At 42.1% G+C, this 13,377-nt stretch overlaps 1 protein-coding gene across 2 annotated transcripts in view; it reads right to left on the bottom strand.

Moving 5' to 3' along the window:
- Positions 1 to 512: 512 nt before the first annotated feature.
- The window catches only part of vti1a (vesicle transport through interaction with t-SNAREs 1A), a 115,873-nt gene continuing 103,008 nt past the window's right edge, over positions 513 to 13,377 (bottom strand). The window contains exon 8 of one of the 2 annotated variants that reach the window (XM_083932438.1): positions 513 to 998. In XM_083932438.1, the coding sequence (XP_083788564.1) occupies positions 905 to 998 (94 nt within the window). In that variant the 3' untranslated portion in view covers positions 513 to 904. The remainder of the gene's footprint in view (positions 999 to 13,377) is intronic. The other variant, XM_083932439.1, reaches the window with a different exon arrangement.

The following is a 13,377-nucleotide window of genomic DNA, read 5'->3' as shown; positions in this document are numbered from 1 at the left end:
CATATATTCTTTCCTGCATGCGAGCAATTGAAAACAAACAAACCTTACACCTTGAGTGACTGAACTGACCTCAACTATTTATGTGCATCCTCTCGTTTCAAGGCTGCGCCACTCGTCTATTTTGGGCTCTGCTGAGCTTTTTAAAGACGGAGTGTGAACAGCATATCTTATCTGAAGGCACTGTCCTCTGTGCTTTTTAGGGGCTACATGAGGAACAGCTGAATCATTTAGCTACAGAAGCTCATCCATACTACAGAATTTGTGTCTCTACTGTTGGTGTTAATAACAAACACAGTATGACCCCCCCCCCCCTCCCCAATCCTGGACTGTCACTCATGCACATGCGAACATACATATGTCTTTCTCTCTGTCTCTCATGCATGCACACGAACACATCCTGAATAACACTTGACCCACCTCCATCACAGGAAAAAATAATCTACATATCTGAATCTGCTTTGAGTTACAAAAAAAAAAAAAACCCAGGTCTTGTTCACCTGGGGACAGGATGGGCTGCAGAACCGCCGCTGAGGACGACACCATGAAAAATATTAACCATCATAAAAACATCTCCCCCTTATTCTTGTCCCTGGAGATAAACGAGAGAGCCTGACAGAGAGAGAACAAAACTGAGAGGAGAAAAGAGAGAAGAAGAAAGAAAGAGAAAGGGAAGTGCAAAGTAGGAAAAAAGGCAGAGGTACAGAAAGAAAGAGCAAACGGAGAGGAAAAAGAGATGGAAAAAAGCTCCCTGTCAGGCTTTGGAAACAGTGATTCATGGGGACCATTTGTCCTAATTACAGCAGAACAACGCTTTTGTCGCTATTAATCACGCGTGTGTGTGTTTGTATTTGTGTCAGGAGAGGAGCGAGTGTGCGTTTGTGCGTATGTGTGTGTAGAGGGGAGATCAGTGGCCTCGCAGATTGAAATAGATGGCCAGGATGATGGTGAGAAGGATGATGGCCCCGAGGATTAAGACCAGGACACGATTCTGGATGATCCTGCAGAGAGAGAGAGAGACAAAGAGAGAGAGAGGTCAGGCAGGGTTCACAGAAGTCGTAGTGTGTCTACAGAGAACACGTAAAGCAGTCACATGTTTATGTGCAAACTAAATGACCGGCCATCAACTGGAGGCTTATCATGTTTAATAGCTACCATGAGGTCAGCATACATGGTATTTATTGGTATACAATCCCTGGCATGCGAGTGTAACACACACACACACACACACCCACACACACATACACACAAACACACACACACACACACACACACACACACACACACACACACACACACACACACACACACACACACACACACACACACACACACACACACACACACACACACACACACACACACACACACACACACACACACACACACACACACACACACACACACACACACACACACACACACAATATTTCCAAAACTGCAACACAATAAAGCTCTAAAATGTCAAATTATTTCTGTCTTGCAAATGCACCAAATGTCATACCAAAGTTTGTACACACACATACGGACATACAAAACATCTTATAAACAAGCATGACACACAAACACATGCACGCACAGGCTCTAAAACTTTATTTGCACAATAAAGCGGAAAGGGTGGCTCAGTAGTCTCCTGGTGGTAATAAAATCACTGAATTACTGATGGAATTTGCCATAAAACGACTCACTCTTAGCACATTTAAATTTCCCCACTGTGACCTAAGTAAACTTGACAAGAGGGGGCTTTGAACCAAAAAAACACAAAGCTTGGAAAGGATGGCTAGAGAGAGAGAGAGGGAGGGAGGGAGTGGGTGCCGGTGTGCAGAGGAGTTCCCGAGCGTGAGCAACTCATCCAAAGTGCGCGTTTCCAAAAATTCTCCAGAGTTTGCATCACCACACATGCAGGGACACGGACAAACACACAAAGTCCGAACCCTTGGCTGCTCCTGACAAATGAGAGAATTATCACATTTGCTGACATGTGGAGGGGTGGAGGAGAGGCCGAGGGGGGGGGCACTGTCCACTTCTCTAAGCAGGAGATGAATAGCCCATGCTGTGGCCATTTATCACTGGGGAGGGGTGTGTGTGGCTGGTTGCTCAGTCACCCTGCTACCCTCTAAAGCCCAAGTCTGAGCTTGACACACCAACCAGTCAAGCTCCAGTCCACCGGCTCGGACCTGCAGCCTTCGACACTCAGTTTAAAACCCATGCTATGGAAGAAAGGATGACAAAAATATATGACAGTGGTGCTTTTAGGCTTACCTCTTTGTATTTCCTGTGTGGAATCTTTTTTTTGTGTCTACTTTGCACAACTCCTTTGCACAAAGGACTCTCCAGCCACATAAAAGAATGCTGAAATCTATAACCAATCACTTGCAACATGCTGTGAACAGGAGCGAGACACTTTGCCTTTTCACTGACTGTACTGTAATGCCCTCACTGGATAACACCAGAGAGCTCATTACAAGTACTGTTTGTGAGTAGCACTGCTTTATAAGAAGACGGTTTACCCTTGAATAAATGCATACATTATCATGTTGTGTCATGCTGGATACAGTAAACCCTGTCCTGTGCAACACAAGTAACATTTATGGTTTGTTTCTATATCCTGCTCCTGTCTTATTATCTCCCTGCACAATAAAAATAAAAACTGCGTATGTCATATGCCCACATGTCTATGTAGTGGTAAGAGTTGCAGCAGTATTAGGGATGCTATGATGAGGCGGAGATGATTGGCTGAAGCCAGCTGGGGAAGAGATCCCACTGAAACACTAATCAGAGCATGCTTAGCAAGGCCACGTCTCCCCCTATTAATTGACATTCATTATTTACAATGATTATTTATCCCAGCCAAATACCCAGAGGAGGCGCTTGTGTGTACGTTTCTGTGTGTGTGCGTGTATGTGTGTTATGAGAATCCTGATCGCTTTGTGTTGTTTGTTACTTCTTCAGCTGGGGAAAAGAGAGGAGGGTGACACGAGGCATGGGGGTGGAAAAATGAACAGGAAGTTAGTTTAGGAGACTGGGTGCTAGCAGAGCGAAGGGGGGTGGGGGTTTTGCGGTTCAATTCTGCAAAAAAAAAATTGCATTCATTAAAAGGAGTCTGATTTGGTGGCAAACAACGCTGAATAACTTCAAACACTTAAATGTTCAAAGCAGTACTGAATATGACAGTGCTGCAATTTCAGAACAGTTTGTCAGGGGACAGATATTAAAAAAAAAATCAATAAAATACTTGCTTTGACCTAAACTGATTCTCTGTACACCAATCTAACAAAACATGTCTTAAAGTCTGATGTAAAGTAGCTGAACTTATTTACTGCAACTCAAACCATTAAACAGGAGCTTAATGCAAATATAGTACTGCTCAATCAAAAACTTTTAAGGTTAAATACAATCTTGCCACAATTCAAACCAACTCAAACACTCAAAGTCTGAGCAACAAAGCATCAAGGCTAAACGATAGACTGTATAAATTATGGATGTAGTCTCTGTGATGTCACCCATAGGTTTCTAAAGGGCCGATGAGCGGGTGGCTCCGTCTGCCACCATCTTGGCAGTGCCTAACCCCGCCTTACTCCCGGCTACTCCAAAAATGGGCAAAGAGATGGAACATGGATGGAGCTGAAGAGGGCCGAATGAAGCCTACAGTCTCTGCTAGCCATCTGTGACGGCTCCCATCTGAGACCAAAATGGTTTTTTGTACAAATCTGTAAATATGGTTATTTCTGCTGTAAATGTTGGCATTTTAACATGACACTTTGTGGGGAATGACTCACTTTTGGAGCCAGTCTCAAGTGGTCATTTGAGGTTTTGCAGTTTTTGGCAAATCTATTGAAAAATTGAATAGAAATACTTTATTGATCCCAAGCTGGGAAATTGCAAATTGGATCTGTGTTGGGCTAAAGCAGTAATTATAACCTCATACCTTTCTAATGCCATAGGTACGTAAAACTACAAGGTCTTGTGCCGTTATGAACCAAGAGTCATACACACACACTGACATGAATCCAGCTAGACAGACTGGGAGAAGTTAGATGCAGCGGAGGAGGGAACAGTCATAATTCACTTGTGCATTGATAAAAAAAAAGAAAAGAAATAGTGTCTGTGACACTGCAAAGAGCCGCAGTCTTTACCTCTGACATATTGAGGAGTGAGGATATTAATGACATCACCCCACAGGTGAGGAGGCTGGAAAGTCACTACTTATCAGGGGCAGATTACGGTGGTCATGGGCCCCTAGGCTACTCTTTGAGTGGGGGCCCCTATTACTCATCATGCTTTACCAGGAAAAAAAAGTAATTTAATGTCATGCTAGCGTGCTAGGAATGTTACATGGCCCACACGCTTAAAGTGCACTGGCATGCACACATGAGAGAGCCTTTACTATATGCATTAATGCTACAGAAAGACATTCACAGTGCATGTGTAAGCTAGTAACAACGTTTAATTTTCTAGGCACAAAATCTTAGCTTGGCGTCACCAGACTAATTACAAATGCTTATTAGTCTGGGCCATCTCAGTTTGTTTTCAATTTCGAAGGGGTGTGATATGATAAAGAGCATCTTCTGGATGCAAATGGATAGACCTACAACCAATCAGAACACTGAAACATGACCTACGTCCAATCACAGCAATGAAATGGTGGTGCTTGCTCAGTGGAAAGCAATGGCAGCCAGGTCAAAAACTTTCTCAAATTACAACTGAGCTAACAGTAACAGAATATCAAGTCATATTTGATCAGCGCTGCCTAGTTTGACAGTTTGATCTGAGTTTCATGAGCTTGAAAAACTGCGCTTAACGGACCTTCAGGCTGGTGGTGTCGGTCATTATCTTAGACCTTCCCAACATAAGATACAGTTAGTGGTTGTGACTGGTCTGTACAATGTCAACCAGCTGGAAATGTGTCTGTATGGGAGAGGGGCAAGACCTATTTGCCAGAACAAATAAAACATGGGTTTCCTCTGGGTTCCAGGCTAACAAAATCTGCAGCAGGACAGAACATCCCGTTTTGTTGTCAATTTAGAGATTGTCTTAAGTAGATCTTTGTACTCTTTCAGCTGTTGTGCTTTTTGTTATTTCATGTTTTGCTGCTTGTCCAGTAATTGTTTGAAAACCAGATTTACCTTATGAACCTGGCCACATGACGTGGCTGGACATCTCATTGGGTAGAAGCAGGCCACATCTAACCAGTCAGCTGCTTATTTTTGTTATGTTTTTATATTATTTCTCTCAAGTACATTTAAATAATTAAAAATAGTCTAGCAAGTCAGGGGCCCTTGCACATGTGGGGCCTCTAGGCTGCAGCCTATTGATCAGCCTGTGCATTAATTCACACCTGTCTGAGCAGAAAATTATTATGTGCATTTAATCTTTTTCTTATCTTCTATTTGTCCACTACATAACAACTGGTGTCTATAAAAAGAAATACCCAGGGGACAGTTCATTTTCATAAATCTCTGGACAACTCATGTGCATGCTATCACTTCAGATTTATGTTCTGCATTCAGCTAGGCACTTTGTGATGAGCTCACTAGTCAAATGAGCATCTACAGTTAAATTTATTTTAGTTTCAGCTACAGGAGCAGCTAGAATAAAACTTACCCCACAAATATAGAACACATGCCCCTCCAAAAGCCCCAAAAGAAATAAAAAAAAAAAATCCCAAAATTGGGGAGGTAGGAGAGTGAAGAACATGGTTTTCCTCTACCGTATGGTTGATCCCATCCTGACACGTGGCCAGACAGAACAGAACTTATCAAACCGGATCCATCCTCAAGCTTTGACACTTGACATAGAGGTGGGAGGTGAGGTGTGTTGTGTGTGTGTGTGTGTGTGTGTGTGTGTGTGTGTGTGTGTGTGGTGTGTGTGTGTGTGTGTGTGTGTGTGTGTGTCTGTGTGTGTGTGTGTGTGGAGAGGAAGGTTAGTGGATGCGTGAGTGATGAACACAGCGCACATACAAGGGTACAGACACACATATACACACACTCCTACACAGCATGTTTGAGAAGGCTTAGCTTTACCCAGTTACCTACTATAATACTATGATCTCCAAGTACCCCCCCCCCCCCCCCCCCCTTCCTCGAAAAAATATCCAACAAAATCCACTTATATGTTGACGGTCCAACAGTAACTGTAACTGAGATGCCAGCCAATAACAGCACATGATACTGGACGTTCTATTGGCTCCTGAGTCTCCCTCATCGCAGGCAGCCAGTCAGCTAAAACCTTACTAGGAAATACACACATATACAGCACTAATGTTAGAGAGAGAGAGAGAGAGAGAGAGAGAGAGAGAGAGAGAGAGAGAGAGAGAGAGAGAGAGAGAGAGAGAGAGAAATACAGCAAGCGGGAAGGATGGAAATGGACAATAAGCAGCTGAGAGTGAAAAACAAGAGAGAAAAAGAGTAGAGAGGTGAAGTGAGGAAAGAAAAACAGATAGAGAGAGAGAGAGCGAGATAGAGCGAGATAGAGATAGAGAGAGCGAGATAGAGTGAGATAGAGATAGAGATAGAGATAGAGAGAGAAAGAGAGAGAGAGAGAGAGAGAGAGAAAGAGAGAGAGAGAGAGAGAGAGAGAGAGAGAGAGAGAGAGAGAGAGAGAGAGAGAGAGAGAGAGAGAGAGAGAGAGAGAGAGAGAGTCCGTTTACCCGGGGAGGCAGAGCTGGAGGAAAGGCTCCTCGGAGACAGATGAAAATAATGAGGACTTTTCTGTCAGGAAAGATTTACAAAATCGTACCAGTGTTATTAAAATTTAAAATCTCCTGTTTTTTTTTTCCTTTTTCTCCCTTCCCACCCTCTTCCTCCCTCCCTCTCTTCCTTTCCCTGTTTTTTTTCCTCCTTTTCCAGCAGCACAGCCTTATTACCAGCTCTAATGAGCACCGGGATACACCTCAGCTGTGTGCGTGTGTGTGTGTGTGTGTGTGTGTGTGTGTGTGTGTGTGTGTGTGTGTGTGTGTGTGTGTATGTAAGTGTGTGTTCAGGTCCAGGTCCCTAGCGCGGGCTCCATCAGCGCCCCAGATTCCCCAGTCCCTTCAATGACACATACGCGCGTGCCTACTCAAAACAGAGAAGGGTGGGCAGACAGATACATATTGACACACGTGTACACACAAACACACACACCTTTTGATGGCTCTCAGAGGTGGCTGGACATGCACACAATATATTGTATACACACCCCTCAGAAAGACGGACAGATAACACCGCCCCATCACCCCAAAACAAAAACAGTCTCGGTCAGACATAAGCAGATAGAACCAACCCACCAACCCACCAACCCCCACACACACACACACACACACACACACACACACACACACACACACACACACACACACACACACACACACACACACACACACACACACACACACACACACACACACACACACACACACACACACACACACACACACACACACACACACACACACACACACACACACACACACACACACACACACACACACACACCAAACTTAGTTGCAGAGTTGCATCTCTCAGGCCCTCCCCTATCCCTCCTCTTTCCACTGGTAGACCAATAAAATAAAAATCAATGGCTGTCTGAGCCATTCTGGCTCTCCTCCCTCCAAACCCTGGGAATATACAGCATGGGAGAGGCGAGGGGGAGGAGGGGGGAGGAGGGAGCGAAGGATCAATGTGTTCACAAATGGTTTGAGTGATGGACATGGAGGTGGAACGCTGGTGGGGGTAAGTCCTAACTAATGCATCGACTTGTTATCGCAAACTAATACAAATAAATGTTTCATTGTAGAAGCATACTGTACGTACACACACACACACACACACACACACACACACACACACACACACACACACACACACACACACACACACACACACACACACACACACACACACACACACACACACACACACACACACACACACACACACACACACACACACACACACACACACACGACAAACCAAAATGGTGGAGCTGGATCTTCCATCAATTCAGTTTGAGTGAAGAAAGGTGAGAAACGTGCAACGGTTTCAATCAAGTGAATGAAACAAAGAGGGAGAACAATGAGATTCATGTTGCTCTGCAGAGATAATGTCCTGACCTGTTTGTTGGACAGATCTGATCTGTCCACGTATGTTCTGCCTATTGTCCCCAAGGGGGTGTTTGAGATAAATGATGATTTTCACACACACAGCTGAAATAGGTCTTTAATTGAAATCTGTTAAGTCTAATTGTTTAGAGCTCCTTTAATCATGTAATTCCCTAAAGACAAACAATATTTAACAACTTGCCCACACTTGAACACTCACACACACTGTATAGTAAAGTCTGTGAGTAACCACGTACAATTATGTAATACTTTAATAGATAAATGTGTACCATCACAAATAACACAGTTCATGTTATCGGTCAGTCTGTAATCTAAATGTATAGAAAAAAAGTCAACTCGTTTCCAAAAAAACAAAACACAAGACTTGAACCTTCTATAACTCCAGAAACTGACTGGTAGATAGATAACACTGTAATGCTTGGCTATTGATACTTTTTGATTGTGGAGTAAAACAGGCTTTTGTTGGAATTTAGGATTTGTGGGCTAACATTTATTTTCATCATCAATTAATCCGCTGATGAATCGTTTGGTCTAAGAAAGTATCGAGAACCAGGTGGCGCCTTCAAATGTTTTGTTTTTATCTGACTAACTAAAGCCCCAAAATATTCGGCCTAAAATAATATAAAACTGACAAATGCGTCAAATTCTCATCTGAACATGCTAACAGCTCAATGTCTGCCAATTTTTGCAGGGAAATGACTTGCTCGACTCATTGTTGCAGCTCTAGTGCACACAATTCCATTTTTTAATTAAAACCAATTATGTATGGAAATAACCTCACATCTATTTGGTGATTGAAGCTTTAAATCTCTCTTACATCTTACAACAGTGGACACATTGCACTCACAAATCCTTTGTGTATTTTCGTTAAAATATAAAACTAATTTCAAAATGGAAATATTTCTTTAATTTAGCAAGAAATCTAACTAGTTTCTTAACTTTTTTGGTTGAGATTATTGATCCCTAGGGAAAGACGGACCTTTTTTGACCTGTATCGACAACATTATTTTTTCACTGCTGAGAAAACTGAGATAAAAGAGAGACAGGTTTATATTTGGAAGACGTGGTCTGAACAAGGTATTTCATGTCCTCCTGATTCACTCTCTCTCTGTCTCCCACTTTAAACCCCCCTTTTTTCTACCAACTTGATGCAGGAGAACAGCACTGGGGCTCTACAAGTTCATCCATTTTTTATTTGGCGGCTAACAATCCTGGCCAGCAGCAGCCTAGACTGGGACCCGGTTCTCTCCAAGAAAAGTGTTGAGGAGGAAGAGAGGGAGAGCAGAGAGACGAGAGCGGAGGGATGGAGAGAGGGAGGTAAAAAGAAGGAGGAAATTCAGCATGGGAGGAGAGCGTGTATATGCAAGAGTGTGTGAGAGATGAAAAAAATGGAGAGAGAAAAGGTGATGGAGAGGGAAATGGAAAAGAGACATAGTGGGTGAAGGAGAAAGAGAGAATACATTGCAACTGTGTCTGGAATTTTTAAGAACTTTTTTTGCCGGCAGCAATTTCCGTAGCTGCTGCAGCTTCTCCTTGTCCCGGTGTGATGTACAGGTGGCTTTCTGAACTCCATACATACGCAGGTCGTTCCTGCCTGAACCCCTACCCTCCCGTCTTCCCTATCTATCTCTATCCTCCTCCTTTCGGACATTCGGTCAATATGTTTAGTTGAGTGATAATACTTATTTTCTGCTCATCTTTTCTCAACTCCTGTTTCTACTTTTTCACTCTTGCTGACGGGATTTGTTGATAGGGAGTAGGGTTGCAGCTATCGAATCTTTTTGTAACTGAATATTCTACCGACTATTCCATCGATTAATCGAGTAATCGGATTAAAAAAAAAGATAATTCTGCGTAAAAAAGTATTATCATTTACGTTATTTTGCAAAAAATATATTATGTCTGGGTTAGGCCTATTTGGTGAGGTAACCTAACAGGGGTGTGTGTGTGTGCGTGTGTGTGTGTTTATTTGTGTTTGAGTGCACGTGTGTGTGAGGGGGGAGAGAGAGAGAGGGAGGGAGAGAGAGAGGGAGGGAGGGAGGGAGGGAGAGAGAGAGAGAGAAAGAGAGAGAGAGAGACGAGATGTGTGTGTGTGTGTGTGTGTGTGTGTGTGTGTGTGTGTGTGTGTGTGTGTGTGTGTTGAAGGAATACAGTCGCAATTTACCATGAATAAGTTAAAATAAAATAAAATTCTCCGTGACACACGTGTTTACTCAAACAGGTTAAAAGACAAATAGATTTATTTCGAAAATGAATTAATGATAGATATTATCAGGAAGAGCGAGTCGCACATTTCCTTAAACAAATCTATAAAGACTGAACAGGAGGGTAACGTTATGTTTAACATTCATGAAAAACGAAACATAGAGAGGCATCACGGGGACAGCTAGTGCTAGGCATTCTCTTCCTGTTTCTCCGTAACTACGGCAACCGAACTCCTTAAATCGGAACAGCGGTGCTCGGTGAAGAGGCGTTAACAACGGGCTGCTTTCGGCTCAGATGCTGAATCATTGATGTCTTGCTGTTGTGGTATAACAGTTCTGGTTATCAGTGGACACATTGCACCTTTTGGGCTTCTTTTTAAGTGTGAAAAGTTCCAAACTTATTCTCTGCCTTTTCTGGACTGTAGTGGTGTGCATTCGCAAAAGCGGTCCGTGTGGAAAATGACCCCTGGGCTGTACAGGCCGGATAACGTGCGAGATAGGAATTAAACGAGTCATTGGGGCGGCGATTTTACCTCGATTCATTTTTGTAATCGTGTAATTGTTTCAGCCCTAATAGGGAGTTTTTTATATTGTTTACATAGATACAATTTATACAGCCCGTATTCAGAAACTGTGTCTCTAAACGAGCTGCCAGATCTTCTGTACAGTTGTGATGTCACAACTATACTATATTTAGGTAGACAGTGCCCCAATTCAAGTATCTTATGTAGTATGAAACTGAAAATGAAATGGGACCTTTAACTCATCAGGGAGGAGGCCCATGCACACAAGAAGAAGGTTTTTGTTACAATATGTGAGCCAAAGTATAAGGGGATGAAGTTCCTTCTGTCGTGGTTACTGTCAAGTTTGCCTGGGATGGAAAGGAAATACAGATCCATTACTTGTAAAAAAAAAAGCCAATTTGTGCTCACTGTTGGCGGCTTGTTTTTCTAATAGTATCTCTGGATTCTAATAATAAATAAATAAACCGATGCCTTCTTAATTAAACTACAACTTGAGATGGGGGTTTTAGAATACGTAGATTTAATATTCATTCACCCTGATACCTTGACATTCCTCGTCATTACCCCTTTCTGCTAAGAATTCCCAAAACACAAAATCCCTCTTGTATACATTCTGCAAGAGCAGAGGGCCAGCTGCAGATCCGATTACTGGCCCAGTGAAAAAGGGCGTAACATTTGCCATTAGAGCTGTAGGCCACCCAAACTATGATGTCCATACATTTTTATTGTTTGTTCAGTATTGAAATCTCATTAAAGCACATAAATCACTTGTGCACACTACTGCTCAGGAAAGAAAGAAAAGCAAATAAGAAAGAAAAGAGACAGGAGAAGTGGACCTGGGATGCTTGGGGAGCGTAGGACACCTGAGGCAATGGTTAATGGCATATGTATGCTTTGTTAGTGGTACAGCATAGTGACACAAATTGAGAGGAAAGAGACAGCTAATGTATCACACAGTGTTTCTTAATCTAATTATTGCACAGCTCTTTCTTGACATAACTTTTCAAAGCGAGTGTTTTTTTATTGTTACTTTTACGGAAAGATGATTTCTGTAAGAGATCATGTTGGGGAAGTTGGGAGTAACACATGCATAGTCTGACACCTAGCATCAACTCTATTGATGTGAAATTTGACCCGACTTCTTTAAGCTTACTGATAAAATGATTGGATTCACAAGGCAAAAATAGTCACGACACAAAATACTTCCATACTTTTTTTTGGTTTTAGTATCTAAACTTAATTTCCAGATGTGGTGAGGATAGGACATCCATTTCCTTATCGTGCTTCCAGAGTTATTAGTTTAAACTGTTTTATACAAGTTGGAATCAAAGCACTTATCTTCACAAGTACTTGTCACAACAGTTTCATTTTGTGAGGTGCCTTAAACTGGTTTCTGTTCAAAACAAAACCATTCATCAGATAAATGCTTTAAACTCTTTGGGTCTAAAGAGGCGTCTGTTTAGGATTCCACGACAAAGAAGAAGAAGCGATGAGGATATTAGTGTTTATGTCTGAGTCTTTTTATTAACTGGTAAGGAAGCTCCTCCGTGTGGTGTTTGTTTGCCATTTTAAATCAACTCTCCAAATATTTGCTTCAGGTCCCATGTGGTTTTAGTTCTACATCCTGTGTGTGTCCAGATACAGATGATGTTGCAATATTGCCCACCAGCATGTTCACAGACATCTACACACACACACCCACACAAGCTGACCCTCTTCTTATACAAAAGGTACAAAGAGCTTGCACTGGCCAAGTCTAAATCTGTGGTTTTGCCTGCAAAAATTCCTTCACATGTGGGTTAAAAAAAACAAAGATTCTATGACAAAGTTTGTTCACTTCACCAGTCTAAGTGTGCATCTCTGTCTGCATCAATTTTCAATGCACGAGAGAAGAAAAAAATAGTGGTTACAGATCCATTACACAGGAGCAGACTGTTTACATGATTATACACAAAAGTCTGCTTTAGCAGCCCACATAAAATCAAAGTGACTTTAAAAGACTGCAGTAAACTGTATGCATTTTAAGATGTTCTTTTTCATGGATGTTAAACCTTTCCATGAAGAAGAAACACAGTGTCTCCCTTTTTGTATCTTCTTTGCTGATTATAAGAATCTACATTTTAAATATTGCTGATGGATTATTATGCTCAAACAAACAAATCAGGCCACTTAAAACACACTTACTGAGCTGTCCATATGGTAAGATGCGGAGATGGAGTACAATGAAGGGACAAGGGGGATTTAGAAAACTAATTTTCAGGTTCATACTTGTATTTTGGGTTTCTACAAGAACATGTTTACATGCTTTAATGTTCAAAAACACATTAATTGTCTCATACTGTCTGTCAGAATACAGTAGATCTGTATTCACCCTCTGTCTGAAATGCTCCGTTTTAGCACCTGTCTCTTTAAGCCCTCCTCCCAAAAAGTCCAGTTTGTTCCTCATCTGCATTCTCAGTATCTCTGCACCATCACAGCACCAGAGGAATGACTATAACACCACTGTAGCTGCACTTTCTACCTATTTAATATAGTTGTGACATGACAATCG

Source organism: Echiichthys vipera (genome assembly GCF_963691815.1).
Source record: "Echiichthys vipera genome assembly, chromosome: 18".
In the NCBI taxonomy this organism is placed as follows: Eukaryota; Metazoa; Chordata; class Actinopteri; order Perciformes; family Trachinidae; genus Echiichthys; species Echiichthys vipera.
Note: the sequence above shows the minus strand (reverse complement) of the source record. Positions and strands in the feature narration are given on the sequence as shown.